The sequence below is a fragment of the Glycine max genome, chromosome 6 (assembly GCF_000004515.6).
Source record: "Glycine max cultivar Williams 82 chromosome 6, Glycine_max_v4.0, whole genome shotgun sequence".
NCBI lineage: Eukaryota > Viridiplantae > Streptophyta > Magnoliopsida > Fabales > Fabaceae > Glycine > Glycine max.
Window position 1 is genome coordinate 1,204,488 of NC_038242.2, and position 25,909 is coordinate 1,230,396.

Sequence of the window (25,909 nt, forward strand, 5' to 3'; positions counted from 1 at the left end):
ATAATATTATTAATATTAAAAGAAAGAACCGACGGGTCGCTTTTTAATCAGTGTTGCAGTCGCTTTACTAAATTCCCGTCCCAACCAATCAAGCCACAAAATTGTTGTTTACTGCTCAAATTTATTGTTTGTATTTTTTTTTTTTATATCTTTCTTTTCCAATCGGAGCCATAAAATGAAAAAAAAAAAAAAAGTAAAGTTGTGGTAGGTATAAGATGAGCATTTCTAATGGAGCAAGAAATTGGTGATTCATTTTCTTTCTTTGTGAATTGCATTGCAATGTAAGTCTTCTTCTTCTTTTCCTTTTCCTTTTTCCCTTTCCGTCTTTAGAATTCAGTGAGGTTTCCGTTATGCATTAGATTCGATTCGTCAAACCAGAAAGTTATGTGTCTATATGAAATGTATTGTATTGTACCTAGCTATCACTCACTGTTCACACTCTCAGGGATTCACTCTCTCACAACCTTCTTCTAATATCATGTGCCATTAATTTCATGTTAAATTGGTAATTTTAACGTACATATCTATCTGTTTCCCTTCAGGATCTGGATTCATTGATTGGCTTTGCGAGGTAAAAATCCCCCCTTTTTTTCAGGATCATTTCTGTTTTCCCTTTTGTTTTAACTATAAAATTCTGTTGGTTTGATTTATAATGTTAACTGGAACATTGATACTATATGTTTCTATTCTCTGACAATGCTCAAATATATATGTTTTTTTTTTCTGTTTGGATGAATCATAGAAGGGGAGCTTGGGTGCTACTCTGAACACAAATTTTCAAGATAGCTATGGGTGTTGTATATTTTTTTGTGAAGAATTAATGAGCATAATGTTTTCTGAAAGATTGGGGGCAGACGAATCTCATTGTCAAGATTTACAGAGTTTGAGTGTGTCAAAGCGACTTGTGAGGAGTGTTAGCCAGAAGTGGAGGAAGAAGAGTAACAAGAATTGCGGGGAAGTGGCTGATGATGTAAATGGAGTTTCTTTAACATGCTTAAATCTGTATGGACGAGGTGGGGGCTGCAAGGTAGGTGCTGACACCACTGATGATTTTGGCGATTCAAGCAGTAGAAGGAGATCTAGTGCCAGTGACGAAGGAAAGGGATATAAGCCAATTTGTGGCCCGGAAGAAACTGCTGTGGATTGCTTTTCATATGGGGTGAAGGACAGGTTTTGGAGGAGACACAACCGAAAGAATTCTGAGCTTGAAGAATTGTTTACAAACAATAGAATGCATATCTTTCTTCCTGATGATATTCTTGAAATGTGTTTGGTTAGGCTCCCATTGACAAGTCTCATGAATGCCCGTCTCGTGTGTAAAAAATGGAGGTCATTGACCACCACGCCTAGGTTCCTCAAAATAAGAAGGGAGGGTTCATATCAAAGTCCATGGTTGTTTCTGTTCGGTGTTGTTAAAGATGGATTTTGTTCTGGTGAGATACATGCGCTGGATGTGTCTCTGAATCAATGGCACAGGATAGATGCTCATTTTCTCAGAGGAAGGTTCTTGTTCTCTGTTGCTGGTATACAGGATGATATCTTCATTGTTGGAGGATGTTCTAGCTTGACTAACTTTGGGAAAGTGGATAGGAGCTCATTCAATACACACAAAGGGGTGCTTGCATTTAGTCCCTTGACAAAATCTTGGCGTAAAATGCCATCCATGAAATATGCTAGATCAAATCCTATATTAGGAGTCTCTGAGGTCAGTTTGGATTTTCCAACTTGTCAAAGTCATCAAAGTCGGCAGGATAGACGTTTTCCAAGATCAAGGATTGGTGGGGTTTCAGACGTCTATGAGGATCCCCACAAGCTTTCAATGAGACGCCATTGCAGACCTGCTTTTAATGAGACTGAAGCTTTGTCTCTGCCCAGTCGAAAGACATACAAATTCCTTAGGCAAAAAAGTGAGCATTCAAGCTCAAAGGGCAGTAAAAGATTTTTGTTGATAGCTGTTGGAGGTCTGGGATCTTGGGATGAGCCTCTGGACTCTGGAGAAATATATGATTCTGTGTCAAATAAATGGACTGAAATCCCAAGATTACCTTTCGATTTTGGGGTTGCTCGTTCTGGAATTGTTTGTGGCAGGATGTTTTATGTTTATTCTGAAACAGACAAGCTTGCAGCATATGACATAGAACGGGGTATCTGGATTGCAATTCAAGCCACTCCAATCCCACCTCGTGTACATGGGTACTACCCCAGACTTGTATCTTCTGATGGTCGCCTTTTCATGCTCTCAGTGTCCTGGTGTGAAGGGGATGGTCAGATTGGGAGACGAAACAAGGCTGTTAGAAAATTGTGGGAGTTGGATCTCATGTATCTTACCTGGACTGAAGCCTCAGCGCATCCAGATGCCCCAATGGACTGGAATGCTGTTTTTGTGTCGGATAAAAGCCTGATTTTTGGGGTGGAGATGTTCAAAATAATTGGTCGGGTATTGGGTTTTTTCACCGTCTGTGATGTGTCTGATATGGCAAACTGGAACCATATTTCAAGGGATCATGTTACTCATGAGCTGGACGTTTCTTCTTGCTTGACCAAATCTGTGGCAGTGCTACACCTTTGAAATCCTTTGTGCATGGATGGCATGCTAAACAACAGAATCTTAGATCTTCCCTCTATGTTTTGAGGTGCAACATGACCGGTAAGTCCTGCTCTATATTTGCTGCATATAAATTGTAATGGGCAAATCTTCTGAACACGATTCTCAGTTTCTGTGCTTCTCATGTACCTTTTATTTAATTCATTTCTCACCAATCATAAAAGTTGAATTCCACACTGACTTTGCACTTATATTATTTCGCCTATCCATCGAGTTTCTGGAATTAGGTTTTTGTATTATAACTAGTTGCACTAATCAGCCTCCTTATGAATTTGGCATATGACTATACTTATATGCAAATATGCAATCCAATCCAAGTGACATTGTCTCAATTCTGAAGAAGGCAATCCCAGGGATAGGGAATTGGCTCAATGAAAACGAGTATATAATGTGTGATTAGGGCATTGTTGCACCCTTAAATCTATGTCTGCTAATGTTTTCCGGAAAAGTTGCTATAGATTTTCTTGTGAATCTGTGATATTACTCATTCTCATGAATACACTTGGTAGGGATAGCGTTCTCTGTGTCAGAAAATTGTTCCAAAAACTTGACAGTAAAATGTTAAAAAATATTTGCATATGACCATTAACTGTTAAGTTTAGTCTTGTTTATCCCTTTAACCGAATGAAAAGGCTTATTTTACTTGTATTGGAATTTTTGTCTTCTTTATTAGAAGAATAAAAGTCACAAAAATCAAAATTTTAATTATTTGGTCGTGAAGTTTTGAAATGGCCATGCGAAAACTTTTTATTATGTACTATTGTGGATATTGACAACACAGTCGATTGCGTGCAATATGCTACGAGAGTTTGTAAATTTTAGGCATAAGTAAGATACAAACAAAAAGAAAACTATTTTGATGTTGACGTGTATATATAATCTAAATATAAATTATTATATAAAATGAGTTTATTGATTTTTATAATAATTATCTTTAAGTTATACTAATCATGATGAATAAAAAAAATAATCATACTAATGATTTCTGATTGTTAAATAATGTAAAACTTTCACTAACTATAAATGCATATTAAACCCTTTGAAAAATAACAATCCGATAAAACTGAAATGCGTTGTCACTATAATTAGGGTAGTTTGTACACATTTTCCCCTTAGAGGTAATTACACTTTGTTTTTGGATTGCAAAAAAGAAAGATTACATTAAAATGAACCGTGGAGTTGAAACCCCACTACATCAGCTAACATCAAGTGCCTCAAACAAGAGGAGGTAGGATGCTTATGCATCACGAAATCTTTCTCTAAACCGTGAGGCAAATTTGCCAAACCATTCGCATATACATTACCTTCACGGTATATATGAGAAATTCGCACTCTCCAATCAGCATGCAAAGGGAATTGGATCCCTTGAATCAATGCTCATAAGTCTGAACAATAGTCTCAGACTCGATTTGAGGGGTAACCACCCTTAAGTTCTACTTATTTTCAAGGATATTATGTTTGCAGGTTTTGTTTTTCATATGGTAATCCTGTTTATAACTTGTACATAAAGATAAAAGGATGTGTAATTTTTCAAAAAATGGTGTTAATATGTAAAAATAATATATAAAATAAATTGTGTGACTTAAATAAGTAAAATTTAAGAATATCAAGGAAGGTCAAGATAATTATTTATAAGAAGTATAAATATTTATAATTCTATCAAACCTATATTTCTTTTAAAAAATAGATGTTTACCAATGTAGTCTAATTCAATTCATTTAACATGACGTGTGGATATCGTAAAAGATATCATATTCAATTCCTATGGATAAAAAAAAATTCAGCATAAATTTTAATTCTTCCAACAAGAAGCAAAGAGATCTCACTATTATCTATATTCCATTTTGTTTAAAAGTTTATTAAAGTAACATAAATTAGTTTAGAGGCCTTTGCAATAAAATTAACCGATAATTATAGGATTTTTTACAAAATTTATTTAGATTTATGAAAATAACATGCAACTCTAATAAGTTTTTTTGAATTGTTTAAATAAGTTTATTTGATAAAATTTATTTAAACAAATTATTTTTAAATAAATAAAATATTTTTAAAATTTCAGTGATTAAAAAAGAATATTCATTTTGTTCTAAACGTGATACTTTTTGGATTGTATAAAAAGTTTGACAATAATCCATTGATAATAAAAAAATAACGTTAATTTAAGTCTTTAACTATAAAAAAATATTAATTTTTTGTTTCAAATACATGGTTAATATAAAAAAAATTATAATTTTAATATCATTTTTATTAAAAGAAATATGTTTTATTTGTATTAGATTTACAGATTAATAGTCTTAAAGTATTACTTCATTAAACAAATATAATTTATCTATAACTTGAAATTCAAAAAGTTTATAATATTTTTAAGCTATTATAAATATTTAGTAAAATATATAAAATATTTTGTAAAAGGAGGAATTAGTAGACACTAAAAACGTTACGTCGAGGTAGAATAAATACAAATTTAGAGGGGGGAACCTAAAAACAACAAAATACTCAGAAACTCATCCTGTAGTAACTCGTTTTTGTTATTATTATTAAAATAAAACTTACTACTATAGTATGATGTAAAGCTCAAAAAGCGAGAGAATCAGGAGCAACAAATGAACAGCTGGTAAAAGAATGGGTAACGTGTATAGTATACAACAATCCCCAACTGCAGTTGGATAAATGCATATAGTAAGACGATAAGCATCATATATAGATACAATCCAAAACTGCTAGGCACAAGATAAAATTACATACAAATTTTTGTGATCTTCAACTGGACAGTGAAGCATCTAAAACAACAATACTAGAAAGTTGATTCATTTCATCCCATGTTTGGAAAGATTCCCGAGAAGTTTGGTATCTTATCAACATGCTTGAGGGCACGCTCAGCTGTCTGCCGAGTTCGATAGTCACCATGCTGGAAAGCATCCACAAGTGCAGTACTCACATTTTGGTCCCCAGAAACTTCATAGGCTATATCATCTGTTCTCAATAATCTCTCCACTGCCCAAACTGCCCTCCTCCTCAAAGTATCTGTTCTTTTCTCAAGTAGCACATCAAGTATAGGCTTCACTCCCTCTGCTTCACACAAAATCGCCACTCCTTGCTCAATATCTACCCCATCTTCTATTAAAGTAGATAAAGCAGCAAGTGCTGCCTCAACCACATTCACATTTGTGTGGTCCAGCAGACCTACTAACTTAAGCACTGCCTGCCCTTCGTAGAGACAAAATGTTTCTTTTAAAGAACATATCCCTCGGTGGAGCCTACACGATCCAGTTATGACTGGCTTTTTGCTGAAGCATGAAAACACAGAAGCACAAAAACCCGGCAATGGCATCTCAGGTAATCTGGTCAAGTTTTTCGATTCTTGGGATAAATTCTCCAGAGCTGTAGCAGAAACCATCTGTACATTATCAAGTCCATTGGACTGAAGCAGATCAATAAAGAGAGCGGCAAGATTGTGATCACGGCAGAGTGCAATGGCATCAGGCTCTTCTGCCAAGACATATGTAACCCTTGCAACAATCTTAACAAGCCCTTCAAGAAATGGTGTCACGAAGCGAGTGCCTCGGATCTCTCCCTGCCTGATGGCAATCACCCTGGATATGACCATCACAAAGGCACCTTCATCTAGTAGCTGCCTTGTGAGGCCCAAGTCCCTTTCAGGAAGATCCGCTAAAAGGCCAACGGCCGCTGCCTGCTCTTCAGTGATTCCTGTATTTTCTGCTATGACTTTAATGAGACTACCAAGCTGTCCAACTGAGCCGCGTAGTGCATCAGCTAGTTCCTGACCCATATGAGGAGACAAGTTCTGAAGAAGTTTTATGGAAGCTACACGCAGATCTTTCTGTGGTGCCTCAATGAACTGAACTAGACTGATGGTGGCACCGGAGCTTTTGATAGCAGCCACTACACTCAGAACTGTAGTTGGAAAACTAGTAAGTCCAACAAGAACTTGGAGAAGTTTGCACTCTATTGCGGGACCAGTGTTACTTATAAGATGGAGTAGATTACGAACTATATCCTCTGAGACCAGAGTTTGGTGATCAGGTCCAAATGGAATGGAATAAAAGTCTTCTCCTGAGTTTACAACACTGGCAAGAATTGTGGCGGAGATCTCTTTTAATCGTGTTGGAAGAAGATTAGGACCCACTGCAAAAAGGTCATTGACAAGAGGAGAAAGTATTCCAGCCTCTATTAAAATCTTCGCACTTGGATAACATGATGATATCTGATTTAGTGCCCTCAGTGCTGCTTCTCTTGATTGCATATTACCACTTTTCATTATATTGATCAGAGATGAACCCACAGTTCCAGCAACAAGGACTTTAACATCATTGTTTAAAACCAGCTCACCAAGGTATGTAGCCATGGAGAGTTTGGTTTCTGGTGGACCTGCAAACATTTAATGAAAAACAACTTGATACCCACATAGGAACATGAAGTTATACAAGCAAGTGACCAATCATGATTCCAAATATTTAGGGTAGTTAATGTAAATAATTAATCAAATTAAATGGAATGTGCTTGAATTATATGTCCACACTGCAATTTTACCTAGGGCTACATCCTCTAATATTTCCTTGAAAATATATTTTTGATAAATTTTTGGTAATCACACCTTTTCTAATTGCTTGTATTATCTGTATAATTTCTGGTGTTTGGGCATAGACAACATTTTCCAGGAAACACTTCTCTATTATTTGAAGAGGTGAAACTGAAACTGACTTTGACTTTTTAGAAGTGGAAAATATAAGATGACGTTTTACTTTCAACAGAACTGAAAATATTTTTTTCCAGGAAATATTTTAATGGAAGCTATTTCCCCCCAAGAAATGTTGAAACAAAAGTTGATCAATATCAGTAAGATTTGACAAAGTTTGATGTTGCCTGTTGACTTTCTAACACAATCATCCTTTTATCCAAGCCTGGATTGGCTATGTAAAGAGGAAAAAAAATCGCAACAAAACATCTTATTCTTATTGGTGATATGAAATTGTACTGATTCATCATTCATCCAAATATCATGTTTCAAAGTCATCGTGACATGATATGAGATATATATTAGAGTCTTGGTACCTTCAAGAAGCTGGGTCAGAAGAGGTTGTAATCTGCCATTTTCGGCCATCTGCCGCACATTACTCTCACACTTCTCCAGATTCTCCAATGTTTTATCAGCCTTCTCAACAGTGAGAAGATCTTCTGATTTGCTGCTTGTCATCCCTACTAATATAAGAATGGCACCATTGATAGAACCAATCTTCTCACAAAGGGTTGCAGATTTTGAGAGCTCGTAAAGCAAGGAGACAGCCTCCTCTCTTTCTTTAGAAAGCTCATGCGAAAGGAATTTTACTACAGTACGCACAGTATCCCCTTCAGCCAACAATTCCTTTAGAGCAAAGAGAATATGTTAACATCAATTCGCCAAAAGTACACTTATGATACCAAAAACCTAGACAGGAAATGAAATGATAACCATCAAACTATGACAAACCTTATTCTCGTCATCTTCCTCTACAACAACTCTAAGGGTTTCCAGAGCTCTACAGCGAACCTTACGGCTGCTACTCTTCAGCATGTCAACAATCATTGGGATAAGCCCTGCATTTCGGACAGTGTGTTTGTTCGATCGACTTCTTCGGCAGATGTGCTGGACATACTTTAAGGCCTGAAGAGTTTCATTTTCTGGACTCCCCATATTCAATGACCGGTGAGCCATATCAAGTTGTGCAACTTCATTCCTGGCAGTCCATTCTTCAATGGTGTTACGCAAAGCCATACTTGGATTCAGCTCTGTGCTTCTTAGTTCATGAAGAGTCAAAGGGCATACCAGTTTCCGTCCGCTCTCTCTACATTCCTTGAACCATTTTTCAATTGCTTCACGTTCAAAAGTCTGTCCATTTTCTAAAGTAACAGGATCACGCATAACTTGATTCGTCAGCGGACATACAAAGGCATCATAAAGAGGCTCAATGTGCAACCTCTCAAAATGAAAGCTATCGTCTGACTGGCTGCCAGGGTCATTAGCTCCATCCCAGCTCGCAGCCATCATATACCCACTAATCTGTTGTCACAAAGAACACAAGGTTAAGGTAGCGCTGAGAAACTTACAATAATTGCAAGATTGAATAATTTCAACATAAATGTGCGGTATTGAATTAAATTAAAATGCACTGATAGTATAAAGGTCTTTTACATTGCCTGATCATATGGTACTTTGTTGATTTTTATAAGAACTACTTTAAAAGTTATACTTATAATGATTTCTAATTGGTTGACATCTGACAGTGCATGAAAATTAAATTCTTTTTATACTATTATATTATCTTCAACCAACGCCAGAAAAGCATCAGCAACTCGAATAGAAACAAAAACCAATCGTGTCAGAAGTTAATTACAATAATGAAACTGCCAGAACTGAATCAATTGTGAATCAAATGAAGTCAAAACCCCTCTGATCATCACTGCTCGATTAATAATTTATCCAATGCAATGACAGGCAAGATAATTATTAACAAAAATTAGACAGTTGCAAAGACCCAATATCAATAACTAAGAAACGTAACACACAGATCTCCCAGAATTGCATATTCCCTCAATTTAGAAACAGGGTGATGCAAATTAGTTCAGCTCAACCTTCATTTAAACAGAGACCGATGGCGTTTCAAGAATTCACACTCAATCAATTCAAAAATAGAAACTCTTTTCAGAGCAAATAGTAAGTGCGGTGCGGCGATGATAAACGAAACGACCATACACAAACAAAACGAACAGATAGTCATAATTCTAAAACGCATCGAAAAATGGCAAACGACAGTAACGTAATCAACAAGAAGCGTACCTGTGTCGGAATTCAAAGAAGCAGCGAGAGGGACCTCAGCCAGAAGAAAAAAAAAACTACTTTTAGTTATTAGTTAGAGAATTGAAGAGAAACCCTTGAAACAGAGTTGATTGCACAACGTAATTGGTGTTGTGCCATGCTAATTGCTAGCTAAAGAGTTGGAATTGCAAAAGGGTAGAGGTAGTCCAGTCGAGTTGAGGGAGTAAAAAAAGAGAAACATCAAAAACAACAAACAAAGCAGAAATGAAAATAAATTGGGTGATACTATAAGAAAAGAAAGAACTAATACTAATAATAAGGGAAAACATAAAAATAAAAAATAAAAAAATAGAAAATGCAGAGAGAGGTTGACTGGATTATAATAGTCATCAGGTCGGACAAAGGTAAAGAGAGAAGATGGAGCTATCATCCACCCGGACCAACGAAAATTACAGGTTGGCTCATATCCAATTAAATAATAACGGAGAAAATTTAGCTATAGCATTTCAAATATTATTGCGTTTTTTTTGTTAAAAATTATTTATTTTTTTGTAATAAAAACTGATATTAAAAGCCGATTTTAATATTGAATGTAAAATTTTAAATTTAACTGAAGTTAATACTAAAAAGAGGACTTAAGTTTTGTCATAAATTATGCTTTAAAAAAATCTCTGTCGTAAATTAATAAAAAAATTAAATCTACTATTGATCAATTTATTACACTTTTGGCAATATAATATTCAAGAGAGTAAGATATTTATTGCTCCTTTCAAAAGTATGAATTGAAATACTTTAATTTCAATGTGTCTGTGTTAATTAAACACCTTCGGTGGTTATTTCAAATAAAATAATTGTTTAACTAACTAAATTATTTTATTAAATATCTTATTAAAATAATATTAATGTATGTTGTTAAATATAATTAACAACGTGTTTTGTTGGAGAGAAAGAAAAGAAATGAAAAAAAGGGGTTCTTATATTTATTTTCTTTCCCATCTAGAAGAACTAAAATATGAAAGAAAATAATTTATAACTTGAGTTCAATTAATTACTTTAATATATTATGTTATTCAATTTCAAAGTAAAAAAAACATATTATCAGTTAATTAAAAATAAGCCCGCAAAAAATAAATTAATTAACAGTAATTATTGATACAACTATTCAAATAGTTATTATGAATATTAATATATTTATTGATAACTGCTCTACATAGATGTAATTGATGATTAAATGTATAAAAAATTGTTAATTTTTCTCTCTTTTATTACTTATTTTTATGTGAATAATAAGAAATTTAACATCATTCAAATTCTTGATCAGCGGGTGTTTAATTTGAAAATTTTATAGTGCTTTGGTATTAGAATTGCTGCAAAAACATAGAATTGGAAGAGAAGATGAAGACCTGAAGACTCTCGCCCAACGTGCAGCGCTCGTTGAGCAGCGAACTGAAATCACATGGAGAAATCAGATATCACGTGAAAGCGCGCTTAGCACGAGTCGCACGCTAAGCACATGGTCATCGCCTCACTCGCTTAGTGCGAGATTGCGTAAAAATTAAGCTAACTATGGCCTATAAAAGAAAGAAGCAAAGGAAAAATACACACCGAGACATAGAGCTCTACACTGCAATTAAAGTTTCCCAAACAGGGAAAACTAGCCTTTAGGAATCGTTCTTCTCCTTCTTTCATCCCTATTGCTCTTCTTCTATCCCCACAATCCCTTGCGATTGTAACGCCTCTCACGATAATGAGAGGCTAAAACTCCTATTGTTGGGAGTCTAGCAACTAAACACTCTTGATGTAATTTCTTTTCTATTATCTATTTAATTTTTATTATCTCTTTTCTGTGCTTAATTTTAGTGATTGTGGTCTAGTCATTCATATTCATGTATCTATTTTAGGATTTAGGCATTGAAAAATGTTTATCTTCTAAGAATTGGGAAAGGGCATCTAAATGATTTATGTCTAGGGATAGAATAACATTGTTTAGCCTATTTTATATATCTCTATTTCTAATACAATTTATTTAGTTTATTCTTTTAAGGGATTAGGGAAAAGATGAGATAGATTAGGCTCTTCCACTTGAGGGATTATGGTTATAGTACATGAGCAGATGTAGGTAAAAATTAGAATAATGTTAAATAGAGAAAAATCATTAACATTACATCGAGAATAGTTTTGGTAGGTTAGGTCTCAATATATTTACACTCTGAATCAATCTTCGCATCACACCCCAAAATGTTTGGTTTTCTTGATCTGGTTTAAATATTAGTTTAATTTTTTACGTCAATTTAAAAATTTTCATCTTTCAAATCTTTAATTCAATTTATTAATTGCTTGAAAATTGAGAATACATCAATCTAAGTACAAACAAAATCTTTGTGTACTGACCCTCTTATTTTCGTTTTATCTTACTACTTTGACAATTGGATGCATTTACCAATGAATTAACATTTATCATTCCCAACAATTTATAATTGATTATCTTATTGACTTCATTATTGGATGCATACATTATTATAAAACTTAACAAACTTACTTATACTTTTTAAACTATAAAAAATTAAATTTCTCGACATTTTATTTATCTATTATATCTGTTGTCACTATTTATAAAACTATAACAATATATATAACTATTTATTTTTTATATCTTAGTGAAATACTCCTAATACATTGTGAAACTAACTATTTTTCGATTAAAATAGGGGAATTTCACTTTTATACGAAGGTTTAAATTTTTAAAAAAATTTGAAAACATGCTGCCTTTATAGTTTATTCTATTATAGCTATTTAACCTTTTGTTGATGCAGGATTAAAATAAAAAAAAGTCTACAAGAGATATGACAATTTAATCAAGTTGTAATAGTAAAACAGATAATGGCTAATATGTGAGATGAGATGGGATATTTATGGAGGGTTACTAGCGGAAGAATTATTTGCGGTGGAGTAGAGTGACGAAATGCCTTACGTCAGAATAGAAACTTGATCAAGTTGCATTTGCAAGAAGAAGCAGAAAAAGACGTTTCATTTTTACGAAGCCGTAATTTCTGTAACATGTTCGTTGTATTATTTAATTAAGATGGAACCTTTGTTTTAAATTTTAATATATGAACTATGTCACTTGGCTCAATATAGGAACACAGCCATGCTTCGTGTTGCATAAATTTGTATCCTCTGAACATGAAAGTTAGAAGATGAGAACGTGCAGCCACAAGATATATAGTAGCGGTGTAGAATCCTCCGCTATGGTTTTCGTCAATCTTCTCCCTATGCATCAAGTAATGGTTTGTTTTTCCTCCACAGACAGGGAACCTGAGTAGTAAGCATCATGTATTTTTTTTTTTTTCTCTTTAGACGTTGTAATTTAAACTGGATATTAGGGTAATCCTAAAATTAAACATACACATTAGAGCAAATTTTAGTTCATCTTTTATTTGATTCTACTGCTATATGCTTTAAGTAGCATTTAACTGTTTCTAATTTTGTTATGTTTGATTGTACGAACTGCTGAGGTGACCATGGCAAATAATTTATCTGGACTTGATAATGCTGAAGTATACTATCACTTCCGCTCAATGCTCTCTTTAAACATCCATTATGTCATTAAACATCTAATGAAAGACATAAAAAGAGAGAAATATACATTTACGAAAAGTTATAAAATGTATTAGGAAAAGAGATAAAAATAAATGAAAAATGTAAATTAAGTGCAAAAATTTGAAGAGTCCAAATAGGATAAAACATTGTTCTAGTCTCAAAAGTGTATAAAGTTGTCACGTGTCTATAAAAATAAGAAAATTAAAAAAAAAGCCTAAAGCATGTAATCTACTTATCTACTAATCATTTTAGACCAAAATTCAAAAAAAATCATGTAATTTAAGTGATAATATTAACATATGTTGTTGAGGATCAAAGTAATTGCAAGTAGTTAAGTCTAGAGACTAATTAAAAATCTTAGGATCTTATTTTAAATTTTCCTCAGTTAAATTCAGATACAATAAAGCACTCCAAATTCATTCATCGGGTATACATTTCGATAAATAAATAATAATAAAAAAAAGCATTCGAAAACCTATCTAAACGTATCCAACAACACCAAATGCTTAGCGCAGCAACCAAGACCGGGATTTTACTGCAGACATGAAGTAACTAGAGAGTGAGCAATGCAATTTGGTTCCAATGGGAAACGCGGCAAATACGTAAATGCATGTAATGAACCCACGAAAAAGAAAATGAAAAAAAAAAAAAAACTTTGCATGCACTTGCCATTAAACTTAGTAGTAAATACGCATCAAGACATTTAATTTTATCTATCTATCTTTCACACAACATCCGAACATTACCCCAAAAAAATAGAAAAAGCTCTCTTCAAACTGATACATTGGCCACACCATATATTACCGTCCAGCTTTTCTTCTAGCTATACACAAAAAAATAGGCTGTCATGAACAATCAAGGAAATAGAAACAACAAAGAAAATCGGGAAGAGTTGGATTGCAGGCTAGAATGCACTCCAGTTATCTGAACCTTTCTTCGGAGAATGATTTTCTGAAGAGACCTTAAAAGGGCCAGAGGAGCCGAATGGATCAGAGTCATCAAAAGAGAACGGACCACTGTGACCGAAGTCCTTGGTGCTACTAATTGAGTCAAACCTTGCATGTCCCTGTCGACCGAAGCCCAAATCAGTGCTGCTACTCATGGAATCAAACCTTGTGAGCGTCTCAGGATTGTAGCCAAAATCCTTGCTGCTACTTATGGAGTCAAACCTTGTGAATTTATCATTATTGTAGCCAAAATCCTTGCTGCTACTTATGGAATCAAACCTTGTGAATTTATCATTATTGTAACCAAAATCCTTGCTGCTACTACTTATGGAATCAAATCTCGTGAGCCTCTCTGGTTGTGGAGAATATCCACTTTCGTGCCTGAAGGAATCAAACCTTGACATGTCAAAGAAGTGATCCCCTGCCTCACTGTACCTTGGAGAGTTTCCGAACTTGGAAACTGGAGTTGCAGGCACTGAATCATCAAAAGCAAATTTGGAAACTGGAGTTGCAGGCACTGAATCATCAAAAGCAAATGGGCTTTTTGACTGGAACGTGCCATCTGTATGTGTAGATCCTGTTCTAACTGGGTTTATACCAAAATCGTCGGATTTAAAGAAATCTCCCTGCTCGAAGTCAGAGTCCTACAAAACCATACAAAAATTTCAGTAGGTAGTAGCTTAATATCAATTAATTTTTCACAGAAGCGCTATGTTGTAGCAATGTTATGTTGTCCAGAAAATCAAGGCAACTTCATCTTTGAAAAAAGACATCCCTTCTTTAGTTCTTTGGTAAATGTGCTAAGAAACCCATTCCAAAAATTATAAAAGGAAAAAAAGTCCTCCATTGCCTATCTTATACATTAATTCAGTATAAAAATAATCTTTAAAGAATTTCCCCAAGAACAATTATTTCTCAATAACTGAACTAATTAGGTTGATATCCAGAACAGAATAAAATTAAAAGTTACGTATAGCATGAGTTACCTTGGTCTTAGTGTTAAAACCCCACACTGAGTCCACATCTTCGTTGTTGTCAAATGCACCCCAGGTTGATTCATCAAAACTTCTGCTACCATAGTTTAATGACATCACAATTACTAGATGCTCACAGTCAAAGCCATGCATTGTAGAAACAAAAAAAAATGGGAATAGATAAATCAACCCCCTTCCCAAAAACACATCCCTGGTAAAGGAAAAAAAAAAAAAAACAAATTACCTGTGTGTTTCTGCATCTGCTTCGAAACTTTTTCCAAAATGAGCATTTGAAAAGTCTCGAGAAGGACTACCCAACGTACTCCTCCCAGCTAGACTATGGGGGCTTCTTGCCAAGTCATCTTCACTGTGTGCATAGGATTCATCCTCAACTGTATAATCACCATTAGCAGAATTTTCTTGCTTCCCATTTGCATTCACAGGTGAACCATGAACAGAATTATCATCAGATAAATTTTGTTCTCCATCAATAAATGCAGGATTCGGTTTTGAAGATGCAAAAGTGAGATCATTAGCAAATCCTAGAAATAAACAAAGAAATTAATAAAACAAGTTAATTCATGCAAAACATGAAAATAATTTTGTAAGAAAAGAGAAACAGTTATGGCTACCTTCATCCTCAAATTTATCCCACTCTTCATCCCAAAGAGCTGCTCCCTCTGGAATTCCAGGTTGCCAACCTTATATTTCATTAGGTTCATACACATACACAGACACAACCACGTTAAAGTTAGAAACAGAGGGAAATGCATTCACTTGTAAGTTGTAACAAATATGCAACGCTCATGATTTTAATAAAAGATCCTTTAGAAAAATGCAGGTTTCTAAATCATAAGAGGAGGCTTCCACAGAAGTAATAATATGAAGAATCACATATATTGGGTAAAAAAAAGTCAACAAATCTTAAAATTGTTATTGCAAAGTGATTCTTTGAGAATTAACAAAGAAGAGAAATCAGTGATCGAGAAAGAAACCATAATGAGACAAAATGAGATTATTATCTTACCAGCAGGAAGCTGAACCATTGTAATTGACTTCACATCTATCCCATGTTTCTTGCACCGTTCAGCCAGAGCCTTAAATAACTCCTCAAGATCCGACTGTATGCGTTCAGCACGGACCTAAGGAATTTGCTAAAAATCAGTAACAGAGTACTAGACAGGTTTCCCCAGAACTCAAGTCTTATTCAAGAAATAAAATTCACCTGAAGGATACCATCTGCACTGCCTCCTTGTACCATTTTGACAATTGCTTGCTGCAACTCCACCTTCCTATCCTAAATAAGTACCGACTAATGGTTAAAGATGCATTGAAATGTTTCAACTTTCAAGACATTCATAATCCACCCAAGACACAGGTTTATAGTTGCAAAGAAAGGAGAACAAAATTGTAGACTTGATCCATTCAATAAGAACTTGTAATTCAATGGTTAGATTGTTGAAATTTAAGATATACAAAGGGTTATTGAAAGAAGTAACTCTACTAAGAATTACTTGTGGAATAACATGATCCTCACCCATGTGTGCACATATATATATATATATATATATATATATATATATATATATATATATATGGAATTCCACAATGCAATAGCACCACTATAGGCTATAGCGCTGTTGCATTGCAGAATTCCCTGGATCTGCGATTACAACTCTGTCCGCTATTACCACCACTATGGGTGTCATGGTTGCAGAATGTGTTCCTCTTGGCATCTATGACCAGTCTCCAGCCAATTGAACTTTTGAGTCAATATTATGCCAATTTTTATACATTTTTATGTGCATACAACTTAATTTGTTATAGATATATAATTGGTAGATATCATATGTTTCAATTGCTATGCGACTTTCACTATTTGCCCACAACACTATCTGTCATATGATATTGCAGACTATTTGGCTTTCTGGCATTTTCCACAATTAAAAACAGTGATATGTAGGGAGCATTTCAAATGAGAAATTTCTTAAAATGAAAAATGAGAAATATCAATAATTTAGATTACAACTAAAAACAATTAACGGTTGAAATTAAAACACTCTTTAAAACAGGTCATGTGCCTATCCTTTTCTCCCCCTTAACACTCATGTACAAGTAACAGAGGACTGTGTTCAGGTATGGAGTGGCAACCCAGCCCTCAAGGTCTCCTAACCTGTCCCACTGCTTACCTATTCACGTTCATGCATTCGCTGTAAGTTGAGTGCAACCAGTCCCAATTGAAGGAGGTAAAGTAGAGAGAGAAGGGATTCCCTAATTGGAAGACGAACAGAACTTCTAATTGTCAAAGCTATGACAATAAATTTTGAAGATATGAGAAAGAAAAGATTAACAACAACTTCAAAGCTCGGATCTCAAGCACTACTTTACATGTCTGAAACAGTCATTAACCCATGAACCTGACAGCAACATGGAACCAGAAATTGGTCCTTTATCCCAAACACGAAGCAATGAGGGAATTGAACTCATCACCCAAATATCAAAATTTCAATATAAGCCATAAAATAATTTGAAAAAACAGAGTTATCCTTAAATGGCATGAAACAGAATCGCTCCATAGCAGAGCTCATAGAGGAAGTCAGGCATGGGGTTTGATCCTTTTTTAAAAATTAAATACAACCCAATTATAAAACCATTCATGAGCATTTACTTTACAATTTAAGCTTTTAAGAGAGTTGGTCCTGGACATAGTATCAAAGCTTGTATGGCCAAGTGGTCACAAGTTTGATCCTTCTCACCCTCATTCTCAATAAAAGTTGAATTTTAGCACAATTTAAGGTGTTTTTGTGTGTTATGCATACTTGAAGCCCAAAGGAATCTTGCAGGAGGGGAGTGCAAAAGATATAAAACCATTCATGAGCTTTAGCCTAACAGCTTAAATTTTTGGGAGAGGTTGGTCCTTCATAATAACTTAAGAACAATGGAGTAAAAGATGTAGCGCATATTAAATAGTCAATAACTTCACATCTTACAAACAGCCTATCTTTCAACAAGTAATTTATATTTTCTAATTACCTGTATATCACGAAATTTAGCTTCTTCAACAGTCAATTTTGATACTATTTCTGCTACTTGTTTGTATTTCTCTTCATATTTCTTGCCCAATGATTCTGCCTGTAACACACCACCAAATGATAGTTAATTCTTTTCACATCTTAAACTTGCATTACGTTTTAAGAAAAGGAAAAAAAAAGGAATATACCTCACGCTTATCCGCAGACGCCCTTTCTGTAATCTCATTTAGTCGATTATCACATCTGCTTCTATATAGAACCTGAAATACAAGTAAAATACGGGAAAGGAATTCATAGGATACATTAAAAAATATTAAAAAAATCATTCTGGTTTTATCCCAATAAAATCCTTAACTGAATCCACTTAAAATCATCAATCATTTCTCTGCATGCATGGTTCCAGTTCATTTCTTGAGGGGGGAAGTCATACTGGCTTTTAACCCAATAAAATACTTAACTTTATCCACTAATCCATTTAGATTGTCCTATCTTTTCACTGTGTGCATGATTCCAGTTAGAGTGTCTAGGCTTCAACTGAGGCCTAACTAGAGCCATAAAACCCAAACCAACATTAAGTCACTGTAGGATGATTTGCATTTGTCATAGAAAACCAATCCTTCCAGCTAAATTACACAGCTCTCGTACACTGACTTTGTGTTTTGAATTAGTTTGTATTAAGCATATAATAGTATACTCAAGAGCTATTTAGCTTAGAAGTTATTCTGTAAAAACCAAGCAAAACCAAACATGTGAATAACTACAGGTCAAAGATCATTAATAAATTTATTTTTAACCTCTTTGGCATGCAATAACTTCATTAATGCAAACACAATTTTACTTTAAAGTGAGCCACCGGCAGTATGGCCTAGCAAGCTTACAAATAATCGATTTCAACCATGCTAAGCCTTGAGCAATAAACATCAATCTAAAATTCTTTTTGAAAAAGGATATGAATTACTAACCAGTTCCTGCATTTTGTTGCGGTATAACTCAATCTTCTCTTTTGAATCCAAAATCACATTCTGAGTTTCTTCAAACTGCAACAGCAAAGAGAAACATTTTTTATTTATAATTTCTCAAAATGTGCAAGAGAACCAAGACCACTTACAAATAAATAGATCTGGTTGAAGATATTACTGAATATGCGGAATTAATTTTGGGTTCAAAAGTAACACCAGCCCCATAATTCATTTTGAACATACTTGCAAAATTATATTTAGGACAAAAAATTAACTTGGGTCCACCTGGCAAACAACAACAAAAAGTGAAAGACAGTTGCTTTTGGGTCAAAATGTGATTTGGAGCCCCATAAGGCCATCAATAGTTTTGAAGTATCAAACAAGCACTAAGGGACTGTGAAAGTGTTTTTGTGTGTCCTTTCTACTGGAGCCATTTGTAGTTAAAATTTCAAGAGATTATGGCAGAAAAAAGGAAACAATAATTTTATGAGAGTGCAATTTATACAATTCATTGGTGCATTTGGTTGGGAGACAAATGCCTCATATTTTCAAAGGTGTCTCTTTACCTTGCATTTGTTAGTAGATATAGTTGAATCCGTGGCTTTAGGAAGAGTTTTATAATCTTCCCATTTCTAAAAAACTGGTACTTTTTGGAAAAAAATGGAGAAAATCATAAATACATTAAGATGAAGAGAAGAAAATTACAAAGGGATAGGAGAAAATCATAAATAAAGTATACTCCTTAATTGCAAAAACCCAAGCATCAACAAAAAACAAAAAAGAAAATGGATAACCTTCACTTTCCCAAATATATTTATACATGGACAAAAACTATGAAGGCAGAGCAAATACCTTTTTCTCTGCAGTTGCTGCCTCTTGAGGCTTTGAATTCAATATATTCTGCTCACCATTCAAAAAGGAATCCTCCAACACAGGTGTTCCTGACTTTTGCTGATTGGGCTGTTGAGTGCCATCAGCCCGGGCAAAACTTCCATGCACTGATGGCCTCAAACCAGCTGTTGGTGCCACTGGCCGAGCACCTGGAATACCTTGTTGCTGCCGAAAACCTTAAGACAGATAAAAGTAAAAAAAATTATCAAGAAATATCCTATAAGACTAAGAGAAAAGGAAAACAAAGTTTGAGATAGTGTAAATAAGGGAAAATACCTTGGCCAATACCCCAGGCTGCATTTCCATAAGCACTTTTTGGTTGGCCTGTCATTGACATCAGTGTCTCGTCAAACATAACATTGCTTGGAAGAGACTGTGGAAGAGGCCGACCTTCCCTGTAACGTTCCATCAAATAAAGAGCAAAGCAAAACTCCTTCAATGAAAGCATGCTATCATTGTCCTGATCAGACAAGTCCCACACCTTCTTTAAGACATCTGCACAAAGTCCACAAAGATCTTGTTACATATTTGCTATCAGAGTATTGGGAAAAACTCAAGTCCCACATAGCTAGAGATAAGGCCAACATAGAATATATAAGTGAGAGACAACCCTCACTCCATGAGTTAGCTTTTAGGGTTGAGTTAGGCTCAAACCCACATTCTAAGATGGTATCAAAGCCTACCCTAGATCCCTTAAATGGGTCACGCACCAAGCCCAAAAGGATTGGACGTGAGGGGGTGTATTGAGAAAAATTCAAGTCCCACATTGGCTAGAGATAAGACCAATATAGAATATATAAGTGAGGGCAACCCTCACCCTATGAACTAGTTTTTGGGGTTGAGTTAAGCTCAAACCAACATTCTAAGACAGAGAAATAATCAAATGATGAAAAGATTATCCTAAGATCGGTCCACCTCTACAAGAAAAATTCCAAAATAGTGAAAAGCACTTAGCTAAGAAACAGAGTAAGGAAACATATCTAGTAACATCATTTTATCTGTAGCATGTTTTTCTTAGTAGCTTTTAATTTCTATTAGCCTGGCTGTTATGAAATACATTTTTTCTTTTCTATTTTCTAATCCAGATTCCGAAAAGTCTGACACTGGGAACCTCATCAGCAATGACAAAATTGTGGCCAACATGATGTTCTATGAAAAATAGTGGAACGTCATGAACTGGTTGACAAATAAGCGATTCATGTAGGATGAATATGCAGATTTGGAATCGGTTAATTCTCTTGGTTCATACCAAATAAATTTCTTAATGTGGAGTTTCTCAGGTCTAATAACTGTCACCTACAATGTAATCCTGTTCAAAATGTTAGTGTTTTTTGCCGCTTTCCTTTAAAAAATAATACAACATAACACCAAGTAGGATAAAAAAAGAAAGGATTTTGGCATTAATAGGTACCATTGTTCATAAGACCATAGATTTCAAAATGTCAAGTAGATTTATTTCTGAGGTCTAAATCAAATAACTGTCATCTATCACAGAATCCCACTGAAACTCAAGCTATCAGTATTTCTTGTTATTTTCCTTTAAGAAATATTTTTTTAATTATTGTGATACGGAAGTGAAACATGAGGATTTGGAATTGGTTGGGATTCTTGGTTCATAACCAGACACTTTTATAAATTTGTGGTTGATCTTATAGGTCTAATACCTATCACCTTCCATGTATCCCTTCTCAAATAATCAATATCTATGTCACCTTCCTCCTTCCTTTAATAAATGACCCATAATGAAACTAAGTAATTCATAGTATCTATGACTTGGATTAAAAATGGACAGGATGCCAACCTGTGATTATCTCAATTCATGCAAATCCCTGGTAGGTTTATTACAAAGATTTTGACTACTTGTTTATTTGAATTTGGGTGATAGTACTTGCATCAAGTTTTAGGAGGATAATAGGGTGGGAATATTCATTTCTTAGAGGCCTTTCCTTGCTTAGACGTCTCTCTTGTATGCATAATTATTCCCACCAAAAAAATAATTATTCATAGCTCTTGAGCTATTCACATTCATAGGGAGTAATAGCTAAAGCACTTCTCCATTTCATCTACCCAATTTGAATCCTATGATTAAATCTTTCTCTGTTTGTGTCACCTAGCATGGTAGATACAATATATCTAAACCAAGTGACTCGTGGTATGGTATGATCTCCAATCTTCATCTCCAAGTCCATGCCCAAATGTGTTTTGCTGAACTTGCATTCCATATACTCAGTTTTCCCTTCCACTTAATTGAAAATCATGCGATTCCAAAGCTTCTTTCAAGATGAGAACAACTAAAATAATGTAAAATTAAAAGGATATATCTGACTCCAAAAAATGTGCATTCCAATAAAATGCATCAAACCCCAGCAGACAAAGCATGTCAGCACTCAAGCTTCAGCAGACACGCTCTCTTTGGATGCTTAAGTATGAACTGACCCTCCACCTTTGTTCTTAATTGGGATGGGATGAGCAGCCATAGTAATCATAGATCTGTCACTAGTTACTAGTCATGACTCATGACTAAAGTTGCACATTGAATACCTATGGGGCTACTAGAGAGTTCCAATTTTTTTCAGCTGATAGCTATGTATGCAACATTTCATTGACAAACTAGCACATCAACATACCAAAATGCATAAACATTAATTCAAAAAGTGTCAGTTGGAAAGAAAAAGATTTTACCTATGGGTAATCTCCAGCTTAAAAATAGACTGCGTGCCTGCTCCCCAGTGATTTTCCCATCCCTGTCAGTGTCAACTTCCATAAACACCTTTGTATACTTCTGCACATCAGTAGGTTTCATTTTTGGCCAAGAAAGCTGTGAATTGTCAGAATTTGCATTTCCAAGCCCAGCTGTCATCCCAGATGGTGTATGTGGTGAAGAAGAAGCTGGTGGTGAAATTTGCTGGGTTGTGATTGGTGCAGACTGTGGCCGCTGAAACTGACTATTTGCAGGCAGCATTGAAGAATATGCACCCTGCAATGAGTCAAGTGAATTTTGTTTACTTGCAGGTTGGGAAGCAGTGGAAACAGGAACAATGGCTGATGAGACATTGCTGACAGAATAACTCTGTCCAGCAGGTTCTTGTTTCTGTGTCGATGAGGCATCAGAGAAAAAATCATTGCCCAAAACTGAATTGGAGGAGAACCCATTTCCAGAAACACCTAATGCTTTAGTGTTAACAGTTGTTGACTGGGGCATTGGTGAGATTGGAGATGACTGGGGCATTGGTGAAACTGGAGATGTGGACGACGGTAAGGCAGCTGACGGGATCATTCCTGCAGGTCTGGTAGCAACCATACCGGGCCTTACATTATTCCAATCATTTGAGACGCCAGGATTTGAGAAACTGTGACCACCCATGTTAACTCCTCTAGAAATATCTGGACCTGCAACACCCTGTTGTGGATGCAGACCGCCACCAGCAGGCATGGATTGAGGAGGTCTCATGCCAGGATTCTGCTGCGAAGGATAATATTGCGGGTTTGCACCAGGACCTGCCAACCCTTGTCCTCTATAGGGAAAACTTTGAGCCAAATTGGGTGCGGTAACACCCATCTGCCCGACAGACCCAGCACCAGGCATCGAATTTGGACGTTGTTGAGGCACGGCAGCAAGATTAATCTGTGGCGCAGGGATTTTAGCAGCAGCAGGACCATACAACGCTGCCTTCACAATATCAGGCGTTAAATCTCGCTTACTCTGAGCCACAGTGACTAACCTCAGAGCATTAAAAAACTCTGCGCGGCCAAGGAATCCCGTTTTGGCCTGATCAGCATACGCCCACACCTGCAACAACTCAAACCGAGAACAATAATAAGCATTATACGCTAGATCAAGTTAACAAGTCCAAGGAAAAGCGAAATGAAGAATCAGCCAAAAACCTAAATCACGATATGATAACGATCGATCACGAAAATCCTATGCCTAGAAGAGAAAACAAATACGGAAATGAACAATTTAAGTGCAGTGAGTTGAAATGTTTGGTTTAGATTAGAAAGAAACCTGAGCGAGGACTTGTTTGGGCAAATTGGATCCCTGAAAGAAAGAGACAGCTTCGGCTCCACTGATTCTGCCATCTCCGTCCAAATCTGCTCTCCTGAAAAACGATTCGAACTGATCCATTGAAGTAGATTGAGTCGGTTAGTAAGGGATTTCGTGGAAGAGAGGATGAATTGCGGAGAAAGAGGGAATTCGATTATTGTGTGTCTGAATTCGCAGATTTGGAAGAATTAAAGGAAAGCGAAAAAAAAAGTGAATAGAATATGTTTTATATATATATTCCCGGCGAGGGCGAGGTTGAAATGATTGAGATGTGGCGTCTTCTCCGACTGCAACGAACGACCGCAGCACAGGCTGTGCCTCTAGGGAGGCATACAAATTTCATTCCATTTCCATTTACATCTACATCTAATCGCACTGTTCAGACACTCAAACAAAACAATCAAAATTTAATAATTAACAATACATCCTAAAAATAATCTTTATAAATAATTTTGATCTTAACTCTTTAAAAGTTTGATTTATACATATTCTCCATGTTATACACTTTTATAACAAATATTCGATGAAATTTTTTTTTTCACACCGTTCTATTTTACTCTAATGATACTTATAAATTAAACTATGTGCCTAATTTCATTACACTAATGATCTTATGATCATTCTTTCTTCTTTCTTTAGGTCGTGAGAAATAATAGTGATTTTTTTTTCAAAAAAAAATAAAATATATGAAGATAAAGAATACAAATGTTTTTTTGTCTCATAAAAATAATGGTTTTGATAACATTCTGTATTTCTAACCCTTTTAGTTTTTTCCTAAAAGAAGAAAGATTGTCCGTTTTTAAAAAATGAGGTTACTTTACCTTGATAAATTTTAATATTCATTTTTGTTTTTAAGCCTTTTTATTTTTGTGTCATGATTTTTTTCTAAAATGAGTAATCCTATTAAACGTATTCCTGGATTATAATATTCGAGTTTATCCATCATGGTTCAATGTTTAAAATTTAATCCTCACTAATAATCGTTCATCTTAATTAGTCCCTCGTTCAATTCTGAGTTATCCTATGAAACGAAACAAAACAGCAGTGAGAGCCAGATACGGTAAATTGAGCTATATATTAACTGATAAACTTGCTAGGAAGAAAATATTTGACAGGATTATAAGATGCCATGAATGGGTACCCTTTGTTAATTTTGTAACTAGTTGTTCTGACGAATGAAGAAGTTGTCGTGCATAGTCTGAATAAAATACATGAATGGTTTTCCTTGGACAAATAACGAATGTTAATCTCCCCTTCTCAATCAAACATATATTCGGCCCTTAGATCCAAGTGGGATGTCGGTGGCTCTCGGCAAACCAATGAAGAAAAAGATGTAATAGGATGGGGAAAAAAAAGGTTTAAATATTTTTTCCCTATAATTTAATGTTTATTTATTTATTTTTGTCCTTGAGACTTTAATTTTATTTTGCTTGTTTTTCTCCTCCTTAAATGGTAAAAAAGAGTTACATCATCAACAAATAATATAACTCAAACAGCGAGCTATTGGATATGAATTATCACTTATCAATATCATGACATATCTAATTATCTCAAGTTACTCCAAAATACTTTATCCTTCATCATTAAGCAGTAACGAGAACAAATTTTATATACTTTATAAAAATGAAAATAAATAAATTAAAAGCATATAAAATTATATTTATAATAACTAGTCTCCTGAAATGTAAAAAATGCGCCTACTAAGGATTAAATTGAGGCAAATGTTAAACAGCGAGGGACTAAATTACTCACACTGCTCCATGAGATGAGAGACGAAATAGAGCCTAAAAATATTAGTAAGAGATTAAATAGGATTTTGTGTTGAATAAATAAAGGTTTGAGCAAAGACTGGAGCTAATCATTCTTGAATGCTTTAAATTTAAGAAAGTGATTGTTGGTATATTTTTCAATTCTTAATTTCATAATGTTATTGTGAATTAAAATGAAGGATCACCAATACGATCCAGTAGAATTAATAGATGATTGGATTCTTTAAGCATAACATCAAGGTTCAACACAGTTAATAGATGAGTGGATTCTTT

At 34.8% G+C, this 25,909-nt stretch overlaps 3 protein-coding genes across 3 annotated transcripts; 1 reads left to right on the forward strand and 2 right to left on the reverse strand.

Annotated features, from left to right (window-relative positions):
• Positions 1-50: 50 nt before the first annotated feature.
• Positions 51-2,779, forward strand: LOC100781930 (F-box/kelch-repeat protein At5g42350). Its single transcript, XM_003527254.4, has 3 exons — positions 51-281; positions 543-571; positions 743-2,779. The coding sequence occupies exon 3, from the start codon at positions 821-823 to the stop codon at positions 2,567-2,569; it is 1,749 nt and encodes a 582-aa protein (XP_003527302.1). The 5' UTR covers positions 51-281; positions 543-571; positions 743-820; the 3' UTR covers positions 2,570-2,779.
• Positions 2,780-5,220: 2,441 nt separating this feature from the next.
• LOC100789746 (U-box domain-containing protein 44) lies at positions 5,221-9,865 on the reverse strand. The gene is made up of 4 exons (XM_003527268.4): positions 9,441-9,865; positions 8,094-8,663; positions 7,679-7,988; positions 5,221-6,994 (listed from the first exon to the last, which is right to left on the reverse strand). The coding sequence occupies exons 2-4, from the start codon at positions 8,649-8,651 to the stop codon at positions 5,418-5,420; spliced, it is 2,445 nt and encodes an 814-aa protein (XP_003527316.1). The 5' UTR covers positions 8,652-8,663; positions 9,441-9,865; the 3' UTR covers positions 5,221-5,417.
• Positions 9,866-13,696: 3,831 nt separating this feature from the next.
• Positions 13,697-24,529, reverse strand: LOC100784075 (epidermal growth factor receptor substrate 15-like 1). Its single transcript, XM_003527258.5, has 13 exons — positions 23,829-24,529; positions 22,505-23,612; positions 20,099-20,317; positions 19,784-19,998; positions 18,935-19,009; positions 18,161-18,232; positions 17,974-18,072; positions 16,166-16,237; positions 15,968-16,082; positions 15,573-15,641; positions 15,185-15,482; positions 14,953-15,034; positions 13,697-14,610 (listed from the first exon to the last, which is right to left on the reverse strand). The coding sequence occupies exons 1-13, from the start codon at positions 23,946-23,948 to the stop codon at positions 13,924-13,926; spliced, it is 3,231 nt and encodes a 1,076-aa protein (XP_003527306.1). The 5' UTR covers positions 23,949-24,529; the 3' UTR covers positions 13,697-13,923.
• Between the last annotated feature and the right edge of the window lie 1,380 nt (positions 24,530-25,909).